This window comes from Gymnoscopelus braueri, assembly GCF_963280865.1.
Source record: "Gymnoscopelus braueri genome assembly, chromosome: 7".
Classification (NCBI taxonomy): Eukaryota; Metazoa; Chordata; class Actinopteri; order Myctophiformes; family Myctophidae; genus Gymnoscopelus; species Gymnoscopelus braueri.
The window spans coordinates 20,406,416-20,434,203 of NC_137608.1; the positions used below are offsets into that span (position 1 = coordinate 20,406,416).

General features: G+C 41.6%; 1 protein-coding gene across 1 annotated transcript in view; it reads left to right on the forward strand.

The window, feature by feature from the left end:
* Positions 1-27,551, forward strand: part of slc20a2 (solute carrier family 20 member 2) — a 48,288-nt gene extending 20,737 nt beyond the window's left edge. The window contains exons 3-12 of the mRNA XM_080434210.1: positions 7,473-8,051; positions 11,645-11,785; positions 12,023-12,108; positions 14,805-14,901; positions 15,040-15,159; positions 17,018-17,254; positions 17,612-18,272; positions 18,597-18,782; positions 22,164-22,248; positions 25,999-27,551. Of these exons, the coding sequence (XP_080290336.1) occupies positions 7,757-8,051; positions 11,645-11,785; positions 12,023-12,108; positions 14,805-14,901; positions 15,040-15,159; positions 17,018-17,254; positions 17,612-18,272; positions 18,597-18,782; positions 22,164-22,248; positions 25,999-26,163 (2,073 nt within the window). The 5' untranslated portion in view covers positions 7,473-7,756 and the 3' untranslated portion in view covers positions 26,164-27,551. The remainder of the gene's footprint in view (positions 1-7,472; positions 8,052-11,644; positions 11,786-12,022; positions 12,109-14,804; positions 14,902-15,039; positions 15,160-17,017; positions 17,255-17,611; positions 18,273-18,596; positions 18,783-22,163; positions 22,249-25,998) is intronic.
* Positions 27,552-27,788: the final 237 nt, after the last annotated feature.

The following is a 27,788-nucleotide window of genomic DNA, read 5'->3' on the forward strand; positions in this document are numbered from 1 at the left end:
TATGAATGATCCATTTATAACAATTATAACATTATTTGATGGACTCTCATTTTGTGATGTGTGTTTAAAGAAAAGGGGGGAAAAAACATGTTCACTCTGATACATGTGACATCGCCAGCCGCTTCTTTACACCTGACATTGAGGAGTTTCACCAGTTGGGCGTAATCCTATATTATAATATATCTAGCCGCCGCCACCTATTCATTTCAGTGATAGTTGCTCACCAGAGCATGAAGCAACCCGGAAGTACCTCTACTTCCTGCATGGGCTCCAACGTTGGAGCCAATGGAGCAGGCGCACTAGTGTTTCAGATGATGCACAGTATAGTGTTTTAAATGCGGAAGTCTTGCAATCCCAGATTTGACCATCAGGCGACGGCAGCATCACTAATCCACCGCGGTTCTGGGGGCTTGGGGCGTAATGCATGCGGAGCAACACACTGGCCTTCCCCAGTTCCACTCCCTGCTGAGGAGGCCTTGACCAACTTGTAGGATTCGCAGATGCATCAACAGAGATCACCTTCCACCCGGCTTCTTACTGGAAAAACACAGCCACTTTGTGTTCAGTGGAATGTCTGGCCAAGCCGGATGTACCGTGGTGGATTTTAACCCATTAAGACCTGAGGCCAATTCTGATCGGTAGTTCTCACACTATTTTTGAATAGCCAACGCTAAAATCTAAAATAACAGATGCTTTCCCGGTTTTAAGTGGTGGACAGGAACTTTACCACTGCACCACCTGGACACGCCCCCTGGCATTTATTTTAAAGTCTTTTCTAATCACATCTCATGGAAAGGGCATGGTTCAAACCTTCATAGTAGCCTATCCATCTTCCGAGAAATGAACTTGGCAGCGATTGCAAGCTTAAAGTGGATTCATTATTTGTGGAGTGTGGGGGTATGAGGTGTCATGTCAGCGGTTCAAAGCCACAAAAAGTGTTCCGTGAACTTGACTTCTAGGATTCCGCAATGACATGAAGAGTGTCAATATTTTTCACTGGGTATCATAGGAAGGAGCTTTTCACACGTGCTTGTCTAATCCAGTAATGGTTCTAAACTCCTTTTGAAATGGCTGACTTTGACCTATATAGGCTGACAGAATAGTTTGATGGACTATGCTGTTAAAACTTAAAGGACCTTTTGATTGCAGTACACAAAGTGTACTGCAATCAAAAGGTCCTTTAAGTTTGAACAACTTTATAGTCTATCACAAGTTTATACCAGGTATAAAAGAGTGGCTTCTCACGAATTGCAGTTACATAAGCATGAAAATTTGAGTAAAAGTATTACATTTCAAAAACAAATATCAAATGCACATAAAGGATGTGACAGTGTTCAACTTACACTTCATTTATATATATCAATGTGATTCATATAATTGCACTGCATATAATTAGGGATGGACATTTGGACCTTTTTTTGGCAAATGTTTAACCTTTGGACCGTCTATGACATCATATCAATAAATAAAGTTGCTGTCCTATGTTTGGACAGTTCAAATAGGGCCTAAAACATGTATTGTAACATGCTTTAGGTGGTCTATCTCTCATTCTGTAAGGTTGTTTTCTTCTCCTCAAATGTTTTTTCTTTATTAGGTATTGTAAAATATTGTATGAGGAACAATTCTTTAATAGGTATTGTAAAATATTGTATGAGGAACAATTATAGATTATATTGAAGTGATTTGTTCCATTAATATTCTGTTAATAATTTATTTACTTTCATATGACTTAAGTTCGGTTATTAAGTCCTAAATGGTTAGTGACACACATTCCTGTTAAATGGTTAACCGTTTAACTTGTCCCATCCCTAATCCCTAATTAATAATCTGCCAAAACTGAGAAATGGTCTTTGCATTGAACCTTGTGGCTTATTTAAGTTAAAACTGTTAAAATGTACACTATATAGCCTATAACCATTAAGGTTAGAATTGGTTTCAACGTTTTAAGTACATTTCCTGTACTCACGAGTACATGACATTCCAAATAAATTCCATTTTCTAAAATATAAAGACGTGTTTTTGATTGGAATATTTTCCAGCATCTTTTTCCCTCTGATTTCACTCTCAATGTTCATCCTCGCCACTAAATTAGTAATATACTGTACCTTCAAATCCTTCATTGGTTAATTGAAACATACACGTCCTTTTTTGACTCATAATGACGATGGTGTGTGTGAAAAGGAGCCTGTGTGAATCCCATCTGAAGCAGGTCACAGTGAGGGATAACTGCCAGAGTAACCAGGCACTGAACAATGCAGAGGCACCAGTCGTGACTCGTTGCTACAAATCCAGTTTAATGTGTACAGCATGGAGTGGCTTTGTGTGACCTTTCTGGGTTTAGAATAGTCCTGCTGTCAGCTGCGGCTGTCATGTTTAGTTTCCTCATTTAGCCTGTTTAGACCTGGAACCCCTATACGTTACTATACCTTTCAATCCGGGAACCCCTTTTGGTGTTATTGTTACTATGTACAGTTTAACCCTTGCATTGTGTTAGAAACCTGCTGACACTTTTGGTGTTAGCGGGTCAAATTTGACCCGTGATTTAACTCAGCCAAAATACTCAAAAAATATTAATTTTCATTAATTATTTCCCCCCACTTCATAGCTGACTTTTTATGCATTCATATCCATGTAAATACTTTTTGAAATATTATTTTGGGTTAGGGTTTCATCTTTCAATATAGCTCGTTTTCAATTATCACATTTTTTTAATTCACTCATGACATTTCCTATAATGAAGACAATGGATAATGATGTCATCTAGCTATAATAGACTAATATTAGAATATTAGTTTTTTAACTTAAAAAAATATATATATTATTAAAAATAGTGACATCTGTGGTGTTAAGGGTCAAAATGTACCCATATACCATAGAATGTAAAAAGTCATTTATTTTTCATAAACCCAAACTTTATTTTACTCCTAATAGCAAATGCAAATTGAGGACAATTTGTCTAATTTGTCTAACCCCATCCCTCAAAAAATGCAGTTCGCTGGGCTCATTCAAAACAGCCCTAAAAACTCATCTTTCTGGAGGCCGAAAGAGGAGCTAGTACCAGTTTCCCTGTAGACAGACGACCCCCCCCCCCCTCCTCTTTTTTGTACATATTTTGTATTTCCTCATGCTTTTTTGTATATAATTTTTATTTTTCCATGCTCCCCCCCCCCCCCTTTTTTTGTACATATATTTTCTAATTTTTTCATGCTTTTATTTTTTTAAATCTTTTTTACATAGTGGTATTTTTTCTGTATTATCTGTATTTTCATGTTGATTTTTGAACTGTTTGGTTGCTACTATATATGTCTATGAAATTAAATCAAGGACCCCAACGGAAACAAGTCCGCAAGGACTTTTTTGGCCGGACCTTTTAGACAAAAGCATTATAAATGTAACTGTGTTGTTTTACATTCTTTTGCCTAATAAAAATTTCAATCAATCAATCAATCAATCAAAACAAGTTTCTCTCACTCTCAAACATGTAAACATTGAATATTGACAATTTGGGGGGAATTGAGCCACACTATTTGACCCACTCTTTCAGTGCCATTCTGATTTATGGAAGTTTGGTTCTGAGTGCCACAGCCAAAATTCATTGTAAAAAAAAAGTGCTTAGGAGCCGAGATACAGCCTTTTTCAGTAAGAAGTTAAACAAGAAGTGAATGGAGCAGCAAATCTTCAAATCATCATATCTTGGGTTCTGAACATAAATATGAACATGAACAAAATATGAGCAATAAATATATAAAAAAAAAAAAAATCATGACGTCTTAGACGTCATGTGGTGCTCAGGGCGCTACAGGCCTTGACGTCTTAGACGTCATGTGGCACTGAACGAGTTAACACTACAGATGTCACTTTTTTTTATAGAGACCATGAGAATTAACTAAAATGGTGGTAAGTAATTTTGTTGCGTTAAAATAGCTGTTTCTGAGAATATCATGAAGCCTTGTTCCAATAAAGAAATGTAAAGGGTACTTTTTACCTAATTTAAACTTGAAAACGGTTCAACTTAGGTCAGGATTTGGAAGGCGTCTTTTGAATTGGCCTCGGGTCTAAATGGGTTAGGGAAATTGTACACCAGTGATTCGCAACCTTTTTCATTTCAAGGACCCCCAGTTTGATATACACAACCCCCCATTTGAGATCATTTATATCTCTGGGACCCTAGTCAGTGTTAATTAATTTAGTTCTGAGTGTAAAAATTTAAACAAATTTAGTCCATTTGAAATTAGAGAATTGTGAGGGAGTTACAGAACTGTGATTTGTTCATTTCTATTTGTTTACTCATGTCTTAAAATGTTACTTATAAGCATACAAAATTGCTTATAAGCAATTGATTAATGTTCTCAAATAGATACTTTAATTAATTTTTTTTCCTTCTTTTTTTCATTGAATAGAAATTGTTGCACTTTTTGACAAGATATCTGTCAAAACATCAGTAATCGGTGGGACTCTTCAAAAAATGGGGATTGGCATCAGTCGGCCTCTACTTCAGAGAAACTACTGTAGAGGCAAGGTGCTTGGTAGTGTTCTGGCTACTTGGATCTCTTCTGCACCAATTCTTTTAGCCGTCTTTAACATTCATCTGATTATTATGGTTGGCAATGAGCCAAAAGCACAGGGGTTAGGAGTATGTGACCTCAAGTGTTCCAGATGGTTCTTCTGTATCGGCGGGAGATGGAACTGGATTGGCCAGAGGCTAATGGTTAGAAAGGAACTCCCTGGTTCTCACGTGATGCAGAGCACGCAGTTGGTTAATGCCCAGAGAATGTGGTAGTCTGGTTTCCAAGCAGTTTATATAATGCTTCCCCCATTAACAATAGGCTTACCGTACAACAAAACAACAATGTGCAGCCATTAACCCTCGGTTAATTACTTGGATAAAAGAGGTAAATAGCTTTATTGTAGACCAAGTCAGGGTTTGTGATTGCACACTAGATTTTGAAGGTTTTTTAAGGTCTGTTTATCAGGCTACAAGTATCAGCAGCCTAGCCCCTAGCATGCAAAGTATACTGTATTATTGTTAGTTACACTAACAAGCCATTTTGGACATGGCTTGAAGCCCGATAGCCAGGGTGGTGCTCGGAAAATAGCAGATGTACAAGCTCACAACATGATGTGATGCATTGTGAGCTTGTAGCTTGCTATTTCTGCAACAAAACATAAATCGGGCTATGCTGTATAGGCCTAGTCTCACAATTCTTTCTTTCAATTGTTTTCAATTACTCACACAATCTCTGTGCTTTCCTTAGAGGCCCAACCTTCATAAAATCACAAACTGATTCATCTGAATGCTTAGGTTATGAGAGGTTACAGACAGGCTCGCAATTCTTCAAATGCACTCTTGTCTCATGTGACCATTGACAGGATTCTGCTCAGTAAGTGCATTGCTGGAGCCCTATATCCCTGCAGATATAAAAGAGATAATCACAACTCAATCACTACAACAAACTACCAGTTATTTGTAGCAATGTCTAAGGCTAGTTAATGTTTGTTAATGCTGTCAAAATGAGAAGAATCTGAATAAAGTGTAGTCCAAATTGGGTTCAATAACTTGTGTGCAAAAAAAGAACAATCTTGTCTCTTGTGGCTTATGTGATTTGATTTTGTGAACTGTTCAGCCAGTGTAGCAGTAGGCCTGTAGAAAACATCACTGCTGGGTTTGTATTCTTTTTTTACTGCAATGCAGTGTTAACTTTAATCCAGGCACTTTTTTTTGCCTGAGAAAAGCACCCTGCCTTGATTAAACTTGTACTTACAAGGTAGCAAGTAAAAACTTGGATGTGACACTAAAAACATGAGGATTAGTAAAGATACTGTACGTTCTCCGTCTGCGACAACTATCTATGGCCTAGGTGTTCTTTCTCGCTCATCAGTTCAGGTTTAATCAGGTTTGACATCAGGCTGGTTGATATTGCTTGCTTAAAGGGACACATTGCAATTTTCCACATTATCTATATAATTGTTATAAGGCCAATGTTCCATTTCAGCTAGCCAGTCTTCTGTGTCTCTGACATGGCACAGAGGCTGTGCTGAAAACCACTCCGTTGATGTCACTGGAGTAAAATATGGAGTGTGAAAACGGTCGCTGTAACCTTATGCTTGTTCGCTGTGTTTATGGCTGAATTGTGACCTTGACTTCAGAATATGAATCAGGCTGATGTAATGGCTGCCACAGTTAAGCATGCCAGGCTGATGCTTTTCTGTGAAATGCATCATGGGAATTGTAGGACAAACATACATACATACATGTACATATTATTCTCTGTCAATATGGATTGTGTGGTAAATGTTGTTTCTAGAGACTAGAACTAAAATGCACATCAACAGTGTGATAGTGGTGGCATCGAATGGCTAATTTTTGTCTTTCTCACTGCACTGTGGTGTTGTTGTTCTCATATCGGCGGTGGGATTTGGGTTGGGGGATGTACCGCTTGTTTGTTGTTTTTTGTTTTTCTTTATATATTTATACTTTTATGATGATTCTTCCACACTTATGTACTTTGTGTATTTCATTTTTGTGTCTAAATATGTTGGAGAAATCTCAAAAGTTAATTGTAAAATATAAGATGTGTGATAGTGTCCCTTTAAATGTCTGTATTACACATATCGGATGCTATTTGACGGGGACAAAACAATGAAATGGGATCTGGTCTCGTGGAGATCTGAGCTGGCCCTTTTGTGTGTGCGGTGTGGGCGGTTGGGGGGGGGGGGGGGTTTGCGGTCGACTCTGATGTCAGATGCATAGTTCACATCTTACTCTGAGTACAACAGGTCTCTTTATAGTCTCAGTGTTGACAGAAAAGCCTGCCTAAGAGTCAGATTAACCTGCCTAAGAGTCATCTTTGATTTCTTTGAAGTGCTCTGATTTACTATTGTGGCTATCTGAGCTGTCCTCAACATCCCTCTCTGGAGAGCTCTCTGTTTTCATCAAATCCTCGACTACAACATAGAGGCCAAAATGGGCACAATCAAATATAATATATCAATATTGTGACAATATTGTGGGGAGGACTATTGGTTCTTTCACAAAATATTTACACAGCGAGATGTTTGAAATAATAATCGGTGCTGTGATGTCAGGCAGGTTCCGAAAATTATATCACTTTACTGTATTGCAGCCTTTAAAACCAGGAAAAGACTACAGTAATGTCATATTATAGCATGAGGATATCTAAAATCTCAAGACGATATTTAGTCTCATATCCCTATTGATCCCCTGCTGTATTTCAACATCATGCCTCTGAATAGTTTAATCATTATTTTTCTGAGTTGTCTTATGTTCTCATAAGACAACTCGCATTCTCATTCTGGTCTTCCTTGTGTGTCGTGTCCAGTTATTTCATGTCTCACCTTTACATTTTTATTTCCAAGTGATTGGCAGTAGTTTTTTTTTTATGCCTGAAAGAAAAGTGTAATGGTGACTTTGTATGACACTGATCAGTTTCTTTTTTCTGTTTCCCCGGCAGGTGAACGAGTGTGCAGACAGGCAGTCTCGGAACTAAGCTATGGAATGCCCCCTGCACCCACCAACACTAGTGTCCACTCATTGGACTGAGCTCCAAACGCTTAGTTAGCGCTAGTGCTTCTCCCCTCAGACTGTTCACAACCAGGGGACGAAGAAAAGGAGCGAGTGACGGACAATTAAGTCCTTTTGCCAAACGCACAGAGCACCGCATTTTAGATCAGCTTAGCTGGGTTTATTTTCTATATTCTTCTGTGGAATTAGTTTTGACCTCGAAATCAAATCAAAATGGCTGTGGATCTGGAGCCGTATCTGTGGATGGTCATCCTTGGCTTCATCGTTGCCTTCATCCTGGCATTTTCGGTGGGAGCTAATGATGTGGCCAACTCGTTCGGAACAGCAGTAGGCTCTGGCGTGGTCACGCTGAAGCAGGCCTGTATCCTGGCATCCATCTTTGAGACCCTAGGGTCAATGCTACTGGGGGCCAAGGTGGGCGAGACCATTCGTAAGGGCATCATAGATGTCACCCTCTACAATGAAACGGTGCCTGTGCTCATGGCTGGGGAGGTCAGCGCCATGGTCGGTACGTTTGATTTAATGCTATAGAAAACAATTTCTATAAGGCAGCACCGTCCTGAACGGTTTCCTTTTCATACCTGTCAAAGTTTTAACTGATAAAGTCATTGAGAAATAATTAATGTCATAAAAAGGTAAAGAAGGTATAGTTGATAATTTGACCATGGTTTTGATCTGCGTTCAGTGCAGGTTTTACTGACCTGAGACTATACCGTCTCAGGTCAAAGCAGATTGCAATTTGTCAGACACCTGACTGAATGTTGATTCACAACTTTGTCATTTTTGTAATCACAAATGGAAATGCTGACTAGAAGGGAAGGGACACCACTGCAGACATGATTCTAACCAACATGACATGAGCCCACGAAATTGCACACTCTTTTAATAAAGCTTGTGTGAATCGGTACTGATTTATATTTGCTCAACTAATTAACTATCAACAACGGAGTCAAATAGCGTTGGCAAATAATTTAGTCAAAGGTTGAACAACACCTACTTATTATCTTAAGCATCAACATAATTAAATCCATTCATAGGGTTTGTAAACAGGTCTCTCCGCAGAAATTGTCTCTTCCCTTCCAAGCAATCAAAGGCCTGTGGAGTTCTCATTATCTACAGTATATTTCTAAGATTCTGCGTGGAGATTGAATTGTGGGTTATATATAAAACGCTTACAGTGACTCAGGACTTAATTGGATGCTTGAATTAAACCTGCAGGAGGGGAGGTTTAATTTAACCTTCATGTTTTCCTTCACTTGGGGATGGGGCTGTGATGACCGCTTATCACCAACAGAGGCCCAAAGAGTGTAAACACATATTAGTCTCTAAGAATAGGAGCACTGATCTAGGTTTACAGGTGGTCTGGTCACAGCGAGTAAAAGACTGTAAACTGGTCTGAGATCAGATCTATGGGTATACAAATTTTCATTAATCTGAAGCGGGAAACTGTAGTTGGCTAGTTTCAACATGATGATGATATGTTTTTCTTCTCTCGTGTTCTGAAGGGACATCACAGAACACAAGTTTCTCTTGTGTCCTAAAAGCTGGTCATACACTGCACAATTGTAGTTTTTTTTTTTTTTTACTACTACGCATACTGTATGAGTAAATCGTTCGATGTAAAGCCAAAGCTCACGATTTATGTGCTCACACTGCACGGCCCGATAATCAAGCCCAACTTGAGTGCTCACACTGTATGTCCTGTCAGCCCCATTCGGCCCTACTTTCAAATGAAATCCAGTTCAACACCAAAATTATTATTCCCTGCCAACCTTTCTCTCTTTCATATTTATTTTTGAAAGTGGAATAAAGGCATTGACAGCGTGAGATTATCACGCTGTCAATGTTATCACACACAAGTTATCTTCTTTGTGTCTGTAAATACTTTGTTTCACAGAAATCCACCATTGTCATTATGAACAACCCAGAGTTTTTCTTATTTAGCCATTTTAACATCTGCAATACTTGGATATACTCAAGAATGATGCAGGAGCGCAAAGTACCAACAAACTGGCCAGATGTTTGGAGAACCGGGATGACTGGAAGCAAGGGCTCGTCTGAGGACGACCTAGAGAGAATACCTTTGTTTTCGGCGTGGGGGCGAAGTTGTTTTGTGGAGCGCTAATTTAAATCACTCATCGTCCTGTATACCACCTGTTTAGAAAATGCACATATGCCGGATTTAAAACGGGCCTGGCGAGAATCGCTTCACAGAGTTTACAGAAAGTTGCCCATAATGACGGTGATGAATTTTTGTAAAACAAAGTCTTTACAGAGACATAGAGGATAACCAAAGCTGTCTTTGGTGTATAATATTCAGTAGGGCCAGCAACCTGAAAATGACTCTATTTTCCCTCTAAATTGTCAATTTAACTCTTTGACTGCCAGAGTATTTTCATAAAGTACTCCCCCAGTGCCAGCAATTTTCGTGTTTTTTTATTTTTATATTTTGAATTTTTCTCATGAAAATAATTTAAGGACACATAATGTAAAGACCCAGCACAAATCCGCCACTAGAGCGCAGCACATGACAGCTTTGATCATGTCGTTGGGTCTCTCTCACCCTTCTTCATAGATTAGACAAGGAAAAACATGAAAACGGATGTGACGTCCCCCCCATTGTTTTGATCGGCGAAAATTACGTTGTGATATACGACGGCGATGACTGATCGTCACCCAGACCATAGATTATAGAAGAGAAACTGTCCGTTTGTCCGTCATACCGTGTGAAAGACCGTTTATTTACCTATTTTGGACGAAAATGACTGGGGAAAAGAATCAAAAACCGGAAACGGAATACAGGTCATGAAACCGGATGCAGATGTCCGTGAAGTAAGTGGAACTCGAGAATAACATTGAATATTAAGCAGCATAGCGCAATCAGAGATTAAACAATGAACGCGCGTCCAGCGCGTCGAGCGCGTCGACGGCCAACTGGACAAAGTAGCACTTGACGCGTTATCGCGTCGTCCGCAGTCAAAGAGTTATGATTAAGGCATAATTACAGTCTGGAACCTAAATCAACGATTTTCTGTGGAATCGGACATTGCAGATATCATCGTTGTAGCTTCAGTACAAATTTTCTTCAAACGTTTACCGACTTAAAACTTAAGTAAAAGGCTTCCAAATGCATTCAAATACTGTTATTTGGCAGTAACATGCCATCAAGCCTTGTATACAGACAAAAGCTTGGTTGATTTGAAAGCAACAAAAAAAAAGCTTCAGTTCAATGAATGAATAAATAAAGCCTGTAATTGGGGAGAAATTTAGAGGAGATATTCATCTTCAGTGCTGTATTTGTCCTGTAAGTATCGTCCACACCAAGTACTATAACTACTGTAGAACTGACCTGAATTAAAATATTTTTTAAAACCAAAGATTTATAATTAAAATGATAGTGCTTGGTGTGGATGGTCCTTTATGTAGACCCTCCAGAAAAACGCGGGCAAAAATCCTTGATTATGCGGGCTAAAACTCTTGATTATGCGGGCTAAAATCCTTGATTTTGCGATGAAATATGTGTTTTTTTTGCAATTTTATGCTGTGAAATTGCGGGAAGTTGCGAAATATGCGGAAAGTTGTGAAATATGCGGCAATATGCGAGATATGCGAAAAGTTGCGAAAAATGCGAAATATGTTAATATTTAATATCGCATAATATGCGAATCGCATATTATGCGATGCAATGTGCGTATTATGCGATGCGATGCGCATATTATGCGATGCAATGCGGCCTTTTTGAAAAAACGTTACCCCTGCATAATTATGCGCCATTTTGCTGATTATGCAGTAAATTCTGCGATCGCATAAACGCATTTTTCTGGAGGGTCTATTTATGCCTGTTTTATACTTTCTTGTGTGCCATTGTCGTGCAACGAAAATAGATTGGCTATTTTTGGTGTGCGACACCGGTATAAAACTATAAACTAACTTGAGTCTTACATGTCTGCCATGGCAGCCACTGCTATAAAAGTGATTTTACACAGCTTGGCATAAATCCAAGCTAGACTCGTTCCTATGCTTGTATATGCAGTGTGTGTATGTGGAGGCTTCACAGTTCACAACCTCTCATTCTATAATTGCCTGTTGTTCTCCTGACAGGGTCAGCCGTGTGGCAGCTCATCGCCTCGTTCCTTAAACTGCCCATCTCTGGAACCCACTGCATCGTGGGCGCCACCATAGGCTTCTCCATGGTGGTCAACGGCACCAAAGGCGTACACTGGATGCAGCTCGTTAAGATTGGTAATGACTTATGTGTGCCCTGCCGACACCCACATTCAGTATCATATTGTTCTACCCAGACATGTCCTTACTGTACATGCAGAGGCAGCAGAGCAAAATTGCTGTTTGTTTGAAAGTGAATTATCTTTATAGGTGTGTGTGTGTGTGTGTGTGTGTGTGTGTGTGTGTGTGTGTGTGTGTGAGAGAGATATGAGGCTGCTGTTGTTGTTCTGATACGTTCTTTGTGTTCTGCTGCAGTGTCATCATGGTTCATCTCTCCGCTGCTCTCTGGAATCATGTCTGGATGTCTGTTTCTCACCATTAGATACTTCATCCTCGACAAGGTTGGTTCAACCCTGCACCAAGGCACTCTATTTGTCAGATTACTGTATAAATGCTTTATATCCCCTGTTCCACGTTAGATTAGCATAGATTTCTTTATCACTGTAGTGCCAATCTAGGAATTAATTGGTTACAAAAATGGGGTTAAGCTAGTTTCAATACCTGAGTACCTCAATAACTGGAACTCAATGCTGAGGCTCTCGGCCGCGCCCCTTCAGGCTAATTTTACCAACCAACAACAGCACTGCAAAAGAAACAAGGGGTTAACAGACGAGATGTTTGATAGCCATCTATCGAAAGTTGCTCAAGTACATGCATTTAAATCAATGCCTTTGAGGCTCTACTTGTTAGAGCAGTTTTGCCAAAAGCCTAATTTGTCATGCTTATTTTCTTTTCCTACACAACACCTGTTTTATTTACTACATTGTTTACATTTTATATTTTTACATCCTGCACATTGTTACAAGTGGCAAATAAACCTCTTGGAATGCCACATAAAGTGCAATATTGGGACTTGTGTTGATGGGCATTTGCATATAAGGCATAGACCTAGACAATAGTAAAAAACAACTATATAGCTATAGTGATATTGATGATTATTGATTAGCCCTAATAAATCAGGTAGAACTTATAACAGACTTCTTACAGCATTTGACAATATTCTTTTTCTGTCATGTGATTGAGTGGTAGGTGTTGTAGATGCACAGTACGTGTGTCTCGCACTAGTGCTCTGGGTCATGTATTTCACGAGACTTGCAATTCTTTGAACATTCTAGATTTGCTTACTGACCTGAGCACATCGTGCATACTGACAGTTCCCGTTATATCTTCCAGTACATAATATAAGTCTAATTTGCCTTTATGGTCTTACTGGAACCGAGCAATAAATTAATGTTACCCCCAATAATTTCTCCACAAATTCCTAGAAACTTTGACAGTGTCTTAGATTCAGTGCTCGACATGTTACCTTATTTAAGATACACACAGTGGAGGTTTATATCTCAGCCACACCCACTCAACTTTGTTTTGGTAAATCATCCGCATTTTATAGACCATGCCAGCAGATTTTCAAGTCTGTCTTGAGAGATTACTGGACTGCAGTTCATCGCCGCAAACACTTACTGCTTAATTTAGGGTATAATAGTAATGTTACATCCTAATCATCTGTGTTCCAGCTCCGACAATGTGATGAATTATTAGGAACTGCAGCAGTGCATAATTAAGGTCTGCACATATAAGAAACGTTAGAAACATACACAGAATTATCCAAATAATTTCAGCACAGTAATCCATTTGATTTGGCAACACCAGCGGTTCTTGCGTAACATGCAATCACTGACTAGACTAGGAAGAGAAGAGTTTAAATCATCCTAAAGTCGTATCCATGGGATTATGAGTGGATGAGTCATATGGTAAAACAGGTTATAATTGTGGACTCAGACGACTTGCTATGTACAGTAGCTGGGTCAAATTCAGGGCGGGCTCATAGTCCATGCCAGCCACTTGTGTCTGGGAAGCTAAAGGACTTTAACACCCTAGTCAATAATATTTTTTCAAACTTATATGCAGTCAATAAAACCTTGCATATCAGAGATGGGATTTCACTGAGTGAAATTGCTATGATTTTGGGGGGTGGGAGGGTTGTATTTATTTAATTATTAACTGATGTTTTGCCACAATATAAACATGTCTGAAAAAAATAGCCAATACTGTGATGTGATTTGAAATCTGTCAATTATTTATTTAGACCAAAAGACACTCTCTTTATTCATAGCAATGTGACTTTTTGTATTGGCATCGATCTTGGCGTGTAATGGCCTTAACCCATTAACTCATTCACTGCCAGAATTATTGCTGACCGCGTTTGCCCACTGCCAGAGATTTTTCATTGAAAAAATAAAAGTACTCAGGAGCCGAGATACAGAATTTTTAAGTTAACAAGGAAGTGGATGAGAGTCTAGATCTTCGAAAAATCATATCTCCTTGGTCTTTGGGTCAAATTTGTTTTGTTTTTTTGTTTAAAAAAAATATATATATAATTACGTTTTTTACGTCAGTGGCAGTATTGGTTAATTACGTCAATTACGTCAGAGGCAGTGAATGAGTTAAGACCTGAGGTTCCGATTTTTTATTACAAAAAAGATTTGCTAACATTTTCCAAAAATAGCAGATCCACGAGCTCATATCACGGCATTCAGTGCCGCACTATGAGCTTGTATATCTGCTATTTTTGAATAGCCAAAGAAATCTAAAATGACACAGATGCGTTCCTGGTCTTAATGGGTTAAGAGCATTTGGCATTACTACCATTATTCTAGCCAATCTAATTCATTGTGTTGAGGTTAACAACCTAAAAGGTGTATGGAAATGATATTATTCCAATGACTTGCCATTCTCTATTTAATCGAATAGTCCATAATGTGCAGTAGGCCAGCATACTGTGTACTTCAAAGAACCTCACATGCAGCTTGTCATTTGATCACAGGCTCATTATTATGATAGCAGTGTGAGCAAAATCCCATTTTTTTTCTCTCCCCACGATCAGATGATTAAGCACTTGTGATTACAATTGGACAAAGCATAAAGATTTGGACAAAGCCTAAAGATTTAAAACAAATACAACAAAGTAGATGCAAAAAACAGCCACGAGTGGACGGATCTCAGGACCTGGGGTTTGTTTGTTGTTTTATATCAATAGGATGACTCTGTTCCCAATGGGCTGCGAGCCTTGCCCCTCTTCTATGCCACAACCATAGGGATCAACACATTCTCCATCATGTACACTGGAGCCCCACGTAAGCACTCTCTTGAAATGGATATCATCTACACCTTTTTTTAACCAGTGATTCATTCTCTGATCAATGTACAGTAACTAATTGCAAGGCATTGCTTCTCGTGCATATTTCTCTGTACCTGCCGTGTGTTCATTGTAGTGCTGGGATTGGAATCGATGCCGGTATGGGCCATCTTTCTCATCACTCTGGCCTGCTCCCTGGTCTGTGCTGCTGTGGTCTGGTTTTTCGTCTGTCCCTGGATGAGAAGGAAAATAGCAAGTAGGTACATGTGTGTTTGTGTGCGTCTTCTGTCTTTGTTTGGTAAAAGTTGTAAAAACCAGAAAACTAAAATCAACCTTGAAACGGTCAACATTTTTCCGGTTCCCATGAGATCGGGTCATGGTTAAGAAAGGTTTTACAGTTGGTTACAATGGTTGAGGTTAGATTGAGGTTAGAATTAGGCGTTTAGGAGGTTGAGGGTTGGTTTTAGGCATAGGGATTTTGACGTTGGGGTTAGGATTGGGTTATGTGTGGTTTTGGTTAGCAGCATTAGGTTGGGCCTGGGCCAGCAAGTTAAGTAAAAATGAGATTTTATTTTGTGCTTTTGGCATCCCCACAAAGATGGTAAGACAAACGTGTGTATGTTGGACAATACTGGTTATTCTACGTATGTATGTGTGGGGTCATGTGCAGATAGTTTTCCAGTAATGTATCTGTGTGTGTGTATGTGTGTGCATTCTTTGTCATGCTGTTTGAGAACCAAGTGCTCTGAACCAGGCCCGGATGAGCCAGGCTCGGGCATAGCACACACTGTGCTCTGACACCAAAGAGCCACTGCCAGCGGATGTGTTCTCTCCATGGCCACTGCCAAGGCCTCGAAAACCTCCTCCAAAGAACTCTGTGAATGTGGTTTAGTTTTCTGTGCCAAGTGCATTTGAGGCTCGAGTTGTTTCCCATCTGTGTACCGCAAAGAGGGGGGAGGGGGGGGGGGGTAAGATCACAGGCCACACTGCTGAAGACAATCAGTTGTGACAATTAATCCTATACTACGTATGCAACGTGGCCTTGTTCTGTTGGATATACCTGTGGTTTATTAAAAAAAGCACGGGACAGCATTATACTGTGTGCGGACAGACATTACCTTTCTATACCTGTGATTCATATATGTGCGGTGACAATTGTATTTATCAGTTGAAAGAACCGACAAATGCTTTGCTCAGGTAAATTATTTTCGTATTGCAAAATCCATCATGGTGCTATTTGACATAAAGGTAATAAGTTAATGAATGTAGCCTGCAGTCATAGCACTGTGCTACTGTAGGCGCTCAGATTCACTGCTATTGTGGCAATCACTCGGCTAAAGATCTTACGCTGGTACAACAGAAACGCTACACTACTTGAAACACTTACTTGTGTGACTGAGACCAAATTGACCTGTTGCATATTGTGGTGTGACCTCTGAATACCAGCAAGGATTGTGAGTGATATTATTGGTTCTAATCATTACTGCATCCGTCAAAGTGAAATGTCTGGTGACTGAGAGAGTGTTTGTGTTGGGGGAAAGCGGTCAGTCAGTGTGTAAATGGGATTAGTTTGTTTTGTAGGATCAGCTGATGTGCCTATATTCCGGTTTGTTCTGTGCGGAATGTTGTCGCGTAGTCACAGGCTTCTGTTGTTCTGTATTTTTCTCTTGTTCTAGGCCTTTCATCATTCTAATTTAATCTTGGTGCATAAAAAAAAGCGTGCATAATGAAATCCAAGCCTCCGGTGTTTCTAAAATCACATTCTGGGTCTGCGTGCCCTCCACACACACAACTCTCCTGTAAACCAAACAATATACTGTTGGACCTCCTACTGACTTGAATTAGCCATTTTACTACAATATTCATACCTTGAAAGTCTGCTTTGGAAACATACCATAAATGTACTTATTGTAAACCTAACACATGATCATTCTGTGAATGCAGAAGTATTTGGTATAGTGTTTATCTGAGTGTTGAATCCAAACATCAACGGTACCTCTTACCCAACGCAGAAGACGATGGGCATTGGGCACTGGGTGCACATTGCTCCCCTCTCTGCTTGTTGTGGTACCAATTCCATCTTGTACCCCTCCTGCTGCTCTTGCTTACTACAGGTCGTCTGAAAAAGGAGCAGGCTCTCTCAAGGATCTCCTCTGAGAGTCTGGACAAGATTCCCGAGGAGGAAGAGGAGAGCCCCGTCTTCAAGGAGCTACCAGGAGCCAAGGGAACGGACGAGGCTGTGCTGCCGCTTACCGGAGGCAGCAGCGAGCGAGTAGCGCGTGACTTCTCTGGAGAGCTCAACAGCAGCTTGGCTAATGGAGGCAACATCCTTCCCAACGGCAGGGCCTATGGTGTGATTTTGGCCAGTGATTAAATAAGATGTTATATTAATAAGAAGTGTCAAATCTCTTATATCATTGAATGGAAATGTTATGTTCTAGTTCACAAGAATGTTATGCACATCCTTTTTAGGGCGGGTGCAGAACAAAACGATCAAAAAGAGAAGTCAATTATTTTTAAACTTTTAGATTTTGTTACTTGTTTAGTCCTGCACCAGCGCTAAAAAGAATGTGTGTAACATTCTTAAGTCTAGGCCTGTATACGGCTATTATTTATAATGGGGGGGGGGGGGGGGGTATTATATGGCCATCATAAATAATAATATATTTACTTTTAGCTAATATTAAAATGTTATTTCCATTATCCAGGTCGCACTAACTCAATGACCAATGGCACCCTGAAGTCACCCATCTCCAACGGCAGCGTCTTTGACGGTCACATGCGCAGCGATGGCCAGGTGTACCACACCGTGCACAAGGACTCTGGCCTGTACAAGGACCTGCTCCACAAGATCCACCTGGGGCGTGGCCTGTCCCAGGACGACTCCGACCGCTCCAACGTCGGTGGCCCCCAGGCCGACAACAACTACCGCCTGCTGCGGCGCAACAACAGCTACACCTGCTACACGGCTGCCATCTGCGGCATGCCCGTGCAGCCGCTCGTGCGCGCCGAGTCCCGCGAGGACAGCGAGAAGCTGGTCGGCGAGGGCGGCGGCGGCGGCGGCAGGAGCAACAGCGTGTCGTACTCCAAGAAGCGTGTGCGCTACGACAGCTACTCGTCATACTGCAACGCCGTGGCGGAGGCGGAGATCGAGGCCGAAGAGGGCGGGATTGAGATGAAGCTGGCCACAGAGCTGGAAGCGACGGAGGAGGATGGCGCCGGAGGGGCCCCGGGCCCCGTGCCCCTGGACGACATGGTGGAGGAGGAGCACGAGGAGAAGGACAAACCTGAAGTGTACCTGCTCTTCCACTTCCTGCAGATCCTGACGGCCTGTTTCGGCTCCTTTGCCCATGGAGGCAACGATGTCAGGTGCTGGTGCCCCCTGCTGCTCACACTGCATATGGTGTGCCATATCGCAACATAATCACTAAAGTACTACATGACAGTAATTTGTGTAAAATATGTTTGTAAATATTTGTCTGAAATTTTTATTTCCTCAACACTTTGTGATGTGCACAGTTTCGGCCATGTTGGATTTCATATTGTTAGGTATCTGTGCTTACATTAGCGACACAAAAGTGGGCCATGTGGACCAAAGAAATGCGTCAATTAAACAAACTGACCTGCCTTTTCAACACTATGTGGCTAGATGGATTTAAATCTAATGTGCCCTTTTGCTCCCCACCCCTGTAGTAATGCCATTGGGCCCCTGGTGGCGCTGTGGATGATCTACGAACAGGGTGGAGTGATGCAGGACGCTGCCACACCCATCTGGCTGCTCTTCTACGGTGGTGTGGGCATCTGTTTAGGTCTGTGGGTGTGGGGTCGCCGTGTCATCCAGACCATGGGAAAGGACCTGACTCCCATCACTCCGTCCAGGTGAGGAAGAAAGCTGGTGGGGGCGGGTGTGTGTGTCATGTGTGTGTGTGTGTGTGTGCGTGCACGCGTTCTGTCTTGTTGACATCTCTGTTCGCTGGTACACACAAAAGACCTGATCTTGCTGACGTACACACATTTCCAAGTAGCAACAGTAGAATACAGCACCTATCTGGGAAGGTTTTTATGTGCATGCAGGTACATTGGAATGTAAATAATGCACCTATCTGATGCTAGAGTGTTATCTAACGACATTCACATGACATTCAATAGTCCGTAAAGATAAATGTGCCCATGCTGGCAGTAAACAGAGATGTGGCTATGTTGTATGTATGTGTGAGTATGAAATTGCTCGTCTGTCTTGTGTTTGGACCTAATGGTTGCGTCTTTTTCAGATGTTATGATATACCGAATCGTTGCTGTATGTCCAAAACCGTTACTTTTCAGAGAATGGGAAAAAAGAACCCATGAACTAATGAATCCAATGTAGTTATTATTTAGTCACAAGCTCTTGTAAGTTGTTAATACTTTTCATTGCAAGATTTTGACAATAATGACTTGCCCAACATGGGAATGCCCAGTTAAAGTGGTTAAATTGACACAATAATCTGGCATAGGGTATGAAGTAGCATTACGATGCACTCTAAACTACTTGTCCTTTGACTCCTTATTTAACAGCTATGAATAAATGAGTAGCCTTTTACTCTACAACACACAAAGCCCAAGAGCTCACTTACCCAGCGCCGTTCCCCACGGACAGATGAGGCTAGTAAACCACTTCCATCTGTCAAGACAATGTCTTATTTTTACTGTCCTGGTCTCCCCACACATTATGAGAATGTGCACCTGCGGTGTGTTTGTATATTTTGTGGTGTCAGTGAAAGTGTGTGTGTGTGTGTGTGTGTGTGTGTGTGTGTGTGTGTGTGCGTGAGTGTGTGCACACAAGAATCTGTGATAGGGTTAGAATGATTCTCAAGTTAAGGTAAAGGATAGGCATGTAGTGGTGATGGTTAAAGCTGCAATCCATAACATTTATGTCCTTCCTGGGATCCAAACCCAGGTATTCATGCGGGAGACAAGCGTTCTACCAGTGAGCCAAGACGGAACGACCGTTTGGGATAGGGGGAGATCTTGTGATTTGAGCTTCAGGCAATAACCATGTGTCAACCAGTAGTGTTCCTACCCGATCACAGGGCCTACATTTCACAGTAGAAGAACAGGGAGAACACGCTGTACTAGTTATATTGTATTAACTAATTAAAAGTTCCGGATTGCAGTGTTAAGGTTAGGTTTAGAGGTTAGGGAATGAATGTAGACAATGGAAATCAGTTGAAGGTACTAGTCAAGAAGTACGTGTTTGTGTGTATGTGTTCACTGTATGAGTCAGGCACATGGGTAAAATGCTGCCTGGCATCAACTTCAAACCAGGCTACAGGAAGTTTGGTGACTTTGGGCGTTCCAAGTAGAGAGAGAGTGGCGGAGAGAAGGAAGGAAGGATGCATGGGGGAGGAGGTGAAGCCACAGTGGGAAATGTGGCCTTTTAGTCCCCAACCACAGGGAGGGACGCCAGACAGACTCTCTCTCTCCCTCCCTCTTGTTTTTCACTCTCTTTTTCACTCTACTTTCTCTTCAATAAATCTTCCCTGCCCTGATTCCTGCACTCCTCTCTCACCTCCTCCCTGTCTTCATTCATTCTTTCCCTTTTGTCCTCTGTTGCCACATTCTCTCTCACTCTCCCTTTTCTCCTCTTACTGCATCACTGTCTTTGTCTTTCTGTGGCGCTCTTGCTCTCTAAATCTGTCCTGTCCTCTCTCTCCAGCCCTCACTCACCCCTCTCTGCCGGATGTATAGTTAGTCGTGCACCACTGTCGCACAACGAAAATAGCAGATCTACAAGTCCACGACACGTCGCACAGCGACGTGTTGTGAAAGCTTGTAGATATGCTATTTTCGATGCGCGACACTGCACGTAGAACTAGCCCTTTTTGTCTCTTTTCTCACGCTTGCTCTGTCACATTAATTTTACCTCGGCTTTACAGCTCTCTAACCCTCCCCCCCCTCTTTCATTCTCTCTCTCTCTCTCTCTCTCACCACCATGCTTCTTTTGCTTTACAAAGAGGAATTTGCTCTGGTTTTTCTTCAAGTGTCCGTTTCCACTCGTCATCCTGACACTAGAGGGTTGTTTAGGAGCGAGAGTTCTGACAGACGGTTCGGGCACGAACAAGAAATGCATGCATGCGCGCTCGCTGGCATGCTGACAGTGCCGGCATGCGGCATGGTGCAGCTGAGCATGTACCACGCGGAACTCTTATGATGGTATGTGTGTCGCAGTATTATGTAAAATATGGAACGGGTCCAATTCTTGGAAGTTAACCCATTAAGACCTGGAACGCATCTGTGTCACTTTTTGATTTGAGCTAAAAAACATTATTTTACACTTTGGCTATTCAAAAATAGCAGATCTACAAGCTCATAGCGAGGCACCGAGTGCCGCACTATGAGCTTGTATATCTGCTATTTTTGAATATATTAATAAATATTAATATTTGGAAAAATAGTGAAAATTCGTGAAAATCTTTGAATATATATATATTTTTAAAGCAAACATTTGTAACTCAAATCTTTGCTTCTGGGGGTCCCTGGAACAAAATATTTTGAGATGGGGGGTCCGCGGCCAAATACATATACATTTTGGGGTCCTTGACATGAAAAAAGTTTGAGAACCACTGACATAGTAACATGAGTATTTTTCAAAAAAACGTTAAATCAACTAAAGATTTGACTGTGCAGGGACAGATAGGCTGCTGAGCAAACAAACAGGCCAACTGGCCCTAGTCAAGCTTTGCCCTGGGGGTCGCTCTCACAAACCTAGATACTCACTCCTCCTTACTCTGTGGCACAGTTATATAATTGACCGTGCTTCGCAAATGTTCCAAGTTCTTCCCAAAAAGTGTAGGTGGAGCTACTGCAGGACTTATCTTTTCTGTAAAGGGGAACGAGGGTTGTTGTCAAAACATGCCCTGCTGTTAAAGCGGTTGGCGTAATGGGTTGCTTTCTATATGTTCTGTAAGGGGGCTTTAGGCTACGAGTCCACGTCGTGCAGACACAGTCTTTTTGACGGCTATATGATCCGCCAACGTTCAGGACCTGACGACCTTTGCAGATTGGATTGTCCACTCTCACTACAAGTTGGTGTTTGTGTGTGTGTGTGTGTGTGTGTGTCTGTGTGTATTGGTGTGTACGCAAGAGAGCTGTTGTCCACGAATGTGTGTTTTGTGGAAGGTGGGTCATGGTCGGCCCATGCCTTCAACCACGTGTCCCAGGCATTACAATGAAGGATGTCTCTTTGCCCCCCCATCCCCCTTCCTCCTCCTTCCTCCGCAGCGGATTCACTATAGAGCTGGCTTCCGCCCTCACTGTCGTGCTCGCTTCCAATATCGGAATCCCTGTCAGTACCACACACTGCAAGGTATGACCGAGCGGAGAGCCATCATTGGCCCTCGCTCATGGCCTTTTCAACCCCCCCCTCCCACAGGGCATGTCCAGGGGACAGGGAGCTCACACTGCCCCCCAGAGCACAGGAGGGGTACTGACACGAAGACCAGTTCGCCCTTCCCCAAACAAATCTCTCCAGTCAGCCTTGCAAACATTTGTCTTTTATTTATGTCTGTCTGATATTTATTCATGTCTGTCTGTCTGTATGTTTGTCTGATGTTCTTGTTTTCAGTTTGCAAGTGCTTTCTGATAGAAATTTGTTTACGGCATAGTTCGCCTACTTACAAAACCACAAAATATTTCAACATTGATTCCCTACTCATGCTTGACAATCGCCCAATGGGCACAAATCTGACTCGGCATAAAGAGATAAGCATACTGGTCCAAAAGCACCATGTCACAGGTCTGAGTGTCTGCCTCCACGTGGCCCTGGGGCGGTAGTGGGTAGCCCCTCTCCCCTCCTGTTTTTCTAGGATGAAGGTATCCAGGCTGGGGAGAAGTGGCAGAATATCGCCCCAAGCACCCCCCCCCCTTCCCTCCCATCCCTTTCCCTTTCCCTATCCATCAATGGTGTCTCATTCCCTGTCCCATCCCGACCCACCCTCTCAGCACTCACAGCATGGTTTGATACGCGGGGCCCTCTACCCTGCTGAAGCTTGGACCTTGGCCCCGAACTGCAACCCCCCCTACCCCCCCCCCTGGTCTCCACTCACACCACCCCATCTCAACTTGTTTTTCCACCCCCCCCCCCCCTTTCCTTTTCTCTGCTTTCCTCTCTGTCCCCATCTGTCTTCACAGCGGATTTTGCATTGAAGTAATGAGTGCGCTAACAGTGCTTGTTGCATCCAATGTGGGCATCCCAATAAGCTCCACCCACTGCAAGGTATCAGAGTCGTGGTAGTGACGCTGTGATAGAGAGCCCTTCCGTTGAGTTCCACTCCATCACTTCACTTCCTTAGCTGTCAAATCAGCAAACCAGAGCCAATCACAGCTCTGGGAAGTTGCAGCTTTGGACCTTTGTGCACTTTTCCTTGAGGCAGCCAAGTTGACAAGCCCGTTTGGAGCTTTTGTGAGATTGAATAAAAGACAATAGGAGAAATGGCACACCGCCGGCTTGTCTAAGACAGGTTGAGCGCCATAACCATTCCTAACAAATGTATAAAGGACTCATGATGAAGGCTGAAGGCTCCCTATATTTATTTTTGTCTTTATCTCTAGTGTTAAACTTCCCCATGCCCATTAGAAATTTACAGAGGCAACAGATTTTTTATACATTTTTAATATTGATTAAGAATATTAATTAATGTGACCTTGCATACAGATCCACCTTCTAATTTAAACACCATCCAAGCAGCGTCCATGTGGATTGCCATATGTCTTTTTGAATGGATTTTTTATAAATAATGGTAAACAATGACATCCAAATGTAGGCATTTCTTAAATAAATGAATGGAAGGATATTTGTCTTACTGAGATGTACAATAATATAAAACCTGAGGAGCCCAACAGAGGCACAGGAAGAATGATTCAATCCTACTATAGACCACCAGGGGTATGTATGGTTCCATATAGCTAATCATCTTAGCAGGTAATGAAGGCGCACGAGCAGCTTCCATTTTAACATGAAGGAGAAGCTATACTGTTACAGCCTTGACCTCAGGCGCTCCCTGTCACACAGGCATCACTCAATTCACTCTTAGGTCAGACCAGTTCACAACTGGCTCGACTTAACTTTATTTTTTTATTATGTTTTTCTTCACATAGACATGGTTAGTTGACAGTACATGAAGCTGCCCAGATGAAAAAGGCACAAGAACCAAAACTGATGTTTAATTTGATTACCATTTTCTCAAGATCAACATTGTCATCCATTCTTTTCTTAAAAATCTCTCCTATTTCCTCTAAAACCTGAATTAATCAACTGCTCTGCCAATATGCTAATTCTACTATTATTAGTGTTACTGTAACTATCTATGGTGGTGATTTGAGGCATTTACTGAGTGATTGATTGACTTGATCGATTGATTGACTTGATCGATTGATTGACTTGATCGATTGATTGATATGATTGATTTTTTCCAGGGGATCGATAGAGGTTGTTGGACTAAAACATTTTTTTATATAAATGTATATGAATGTCATGCTTATGCATGCCAGTTCATTTGTAAATTTATTTTGAAAATATTTAAATTCTTTATTAGGAATAACCCCTTGAGATTCAGCATCTTGTTTTCGAGGGGGTCCTAAAGACACCAGTACAATATACTGTAAACGCACGATACAAAATGATTAACAAAAAGATGAAATTATAAGACGTTCCAATGAAACTGTCATACATTTTGTGAAGTAACTGACAACCTCTGTCAGTACTCTTGTTAAACTGTGTATGGGAGCAGGACGGCTATCAATTCAGTTTATGCTCATTTAACTGAAATGCAAAATAGCAATTTTTGCATTTGATATCCTTAATTTCAACAGAGTGATAACTGAATTGATGCCGGACCCTGAGGTGGCACTCTTGGGGGTGATAATGTGCAGTGACTGACTCTATCATAAGCTCTATAATACATAGTCATAAACATAAACGTAAAGTAGAGAATAGCTATTCAACAACCACCTGACTCATAAGTTTAGATCTAGCCATAGCAAATAGCCATTTTAAAGAAAGGGGACAAAAAATGGGTGTTGTGTGTGTCTGGGGGACCCTTGTGTCCTCAAACATTTTGAAAAGGGTCAATTTAACCTTCATGTTCCTTGGCTGAAAATAAATGGATAAATACAAATCTTTGGTCAGTGTAGGGCAAAGGTTCACCTAGGTCTGAGTGTGTGAGTGAGTGAGGAACTGCTCTTGATTTGGCCTGACAAATTTAGCTGTCAGCATGACTGAAGGTATCTCAGGTTACATTTGCCGTATAAGAGCAGACAGATCGAGGCACTCTCTAGTTCCACCCACCTGCGGTTTCATTGACAGAGCACAGTAGAGTCACTCACTGTACATGTACTGATCATATGAACATGGAGCTGCCACTCAGAAATTCAATTATTGCCGTCTTTATAAAATTGCCATTCTGAGTGCCTTGCATACTTAAAAAAAGGTGAGTGAAGAATCATTTGTTGATTGAAGTCGCAGAAGTACGCAGAAGTATTTATACAGCTGGAAGGAAAGTAATTAATAGTATTTTACTCTACTTCTAAATAAAACTACATAAACTGTAAAAAATATATATAAATTTGCCTTGACTTGAAAAGTGAACGTCTTTTAAAATTCTGCCAATTTTTCGACTTTAACATCAACATTTAAACACAAGTTACTGTTGAGTGCTGTGTTTGGCTTCCTCTAACCCACAAATGGTTTTGTTCAGTGCTGACCTTGAAGAGCCAGAGGGATTTCGCGCAGGCTTTTCTTTTCCAGTTGTATCCTCCAAAACATCCAGCCAGGCCAATTAAGTGTATTGATCCTTTGCTGAATCTCAATCATTGATCAGTGTGGTCGGGCAACTGTGGTGGTCCTTTACTTTGTGTTAAAATAAATCAGGGGACAGCGCCAGAGGTTCATCTTCCTGTGTCACCAATGTCAATTTCACGACCTTTCCGGTGAAAGAAAAGCCTGGGCAACCTGTTGCTCTATTAAGTGTCTCAAGTGACCGAAATGGATAAAAGATTTTGTGCTGTGCTGCTGTTGATTGTTCTCTCTCTCTCTCTTCCATCTCTTCTGTGGACCCAGGTGGGCTCAGTGGTGGCAGTGGGCCGGATCCGCTCAAAAACGGCGGTGGACTGGCGCCTCTTCCGCAACATCTTCCTGGCCTGGTTTGTGACAGTGCCCGTGGCTGGCCTGTTCAGCGCTGCTGTCATGGCCCTGTTTGTCTACGGCATCCTACCCTACGTCTGAGGTCCGCTAGGCAGCGAGGGCATAACAGAGGAGAGAGGAAAGAACGAAAGAGAGAGAGAGAGAGAGACTAGGGAGAAAGAGAGCGCTGAGATCCAGGTAAAGGAAAGGGATGAGTTTTAACCGGAGGGAATGAAGGGAGAGCGAGACAAAAGGATAAATAGTTTGGGTTGTTGTACTGTGAGGAGGGTTGGTTCCCATGCTGCTTGCCTCAACAGTCCACTTATCTCTGACTCATTTGAGTTTCTGATCTGTTCTTTTAAAATTTTATTTATTCCTTTCTTTGTCTTTGTGTCAAGAACGTCTGTAACCAACGTGTTACTATCAACCTGCTGTACATAAAGAGGGCACTAAGGGTTCCCTGATCACTTTACAACATGATCCAGCAGATAAACGAATGTGCTCATCTTTCTGTTTCTTCATTCGGTGACGTGAACGTACAAACGGATAAACAAAAAGAAAAACCTAATTGCTGATTTAATTTTGCACAAACATGTTACATGCCTGCAGATCTATAAAAGTATTTACTTTTGTTGCATTCTTGCCACCTCCAAGATGGCACAGACGGATAGGAGAGTTATCCTTCTGAAATGCCCAAAAAAAAGAAAAAAAAGAAACACTGTAAATATTGTAATATTGGATTATTTGAGTGTGATTTGTTGTTCTGCAGCTTGCTCTATGGTAAAAAGAAAACAAAAAACCAATATGTGCGTGTGGTCAACCAACCCATCCTTCATCTCACCCCAACATGTTATCCTGGAAGGTACGACTGGGTCAAATAGAGAAGAGGCCTCGGAGAGGGTGGCGGGACTGTCAATTTGTTTTCATTTCCTACATGAGACCATAGCAAACCCTGATTTGCAAAAAGTGGTCATTTTAACAAGAGGTCCTGTATGTTTTGAAGATGGATATCATATTTTTTAACGATGTACTATAATGTAATTTGTACTGTAAATACTCTATAGGTTTTGGGGGCTTTTTTTTTAAGAGGAAGGGGGCTCTATGTGATGTCATATACAGTGTATTACCAAAAGTCAGTGGACACCATTTCTAATTAATGCTTCTAATTAGTGTCCTTTGTTCCAGTGAAAGGATATCTTAATGCTATAGTTAAAACGGCATGCTAGACAACTGTGTGCCTCCCATTAAAAAAAAAAAAATGTTAGGCTCTGTTTAGTTGTTAGGGTATTTGTCACTGACTACATTTGCACATACGTGAAATTCGTCCTCTTTAACTATTAGAAGTGGCACAACTGTTGCTACTATTTGTGTGGCAATAGTACAGTAACTGAATTCATTAATTTTCTTGTTGCTGAATGGGAGCAAATAACGGGCATAGTTGGCCGAAGCTGAGTGGGTAGAGAGGCCGTCTGGTAGTCGGGGGGGGGGGGGGGGGGGGTCATGGGTTCGATCCTTGGCTTGCCCAAGTGTCTACTGTACGTGTCAAATTGTCCCGGAGCAAATAACGGGCATAGTTGGCCGAAGCTGAGTGGGTAGAGAGGCCGTCTGGTAGTCGGGGGGGGGGGGGTCATGGGTTCGATCCTTGGCTTGCCCAAGTGTCTACGCGTCAAATTGTCCCTGAGCAAGTCACTTAACTCCCCACACACGCTCATCTGAACCATCTGAGC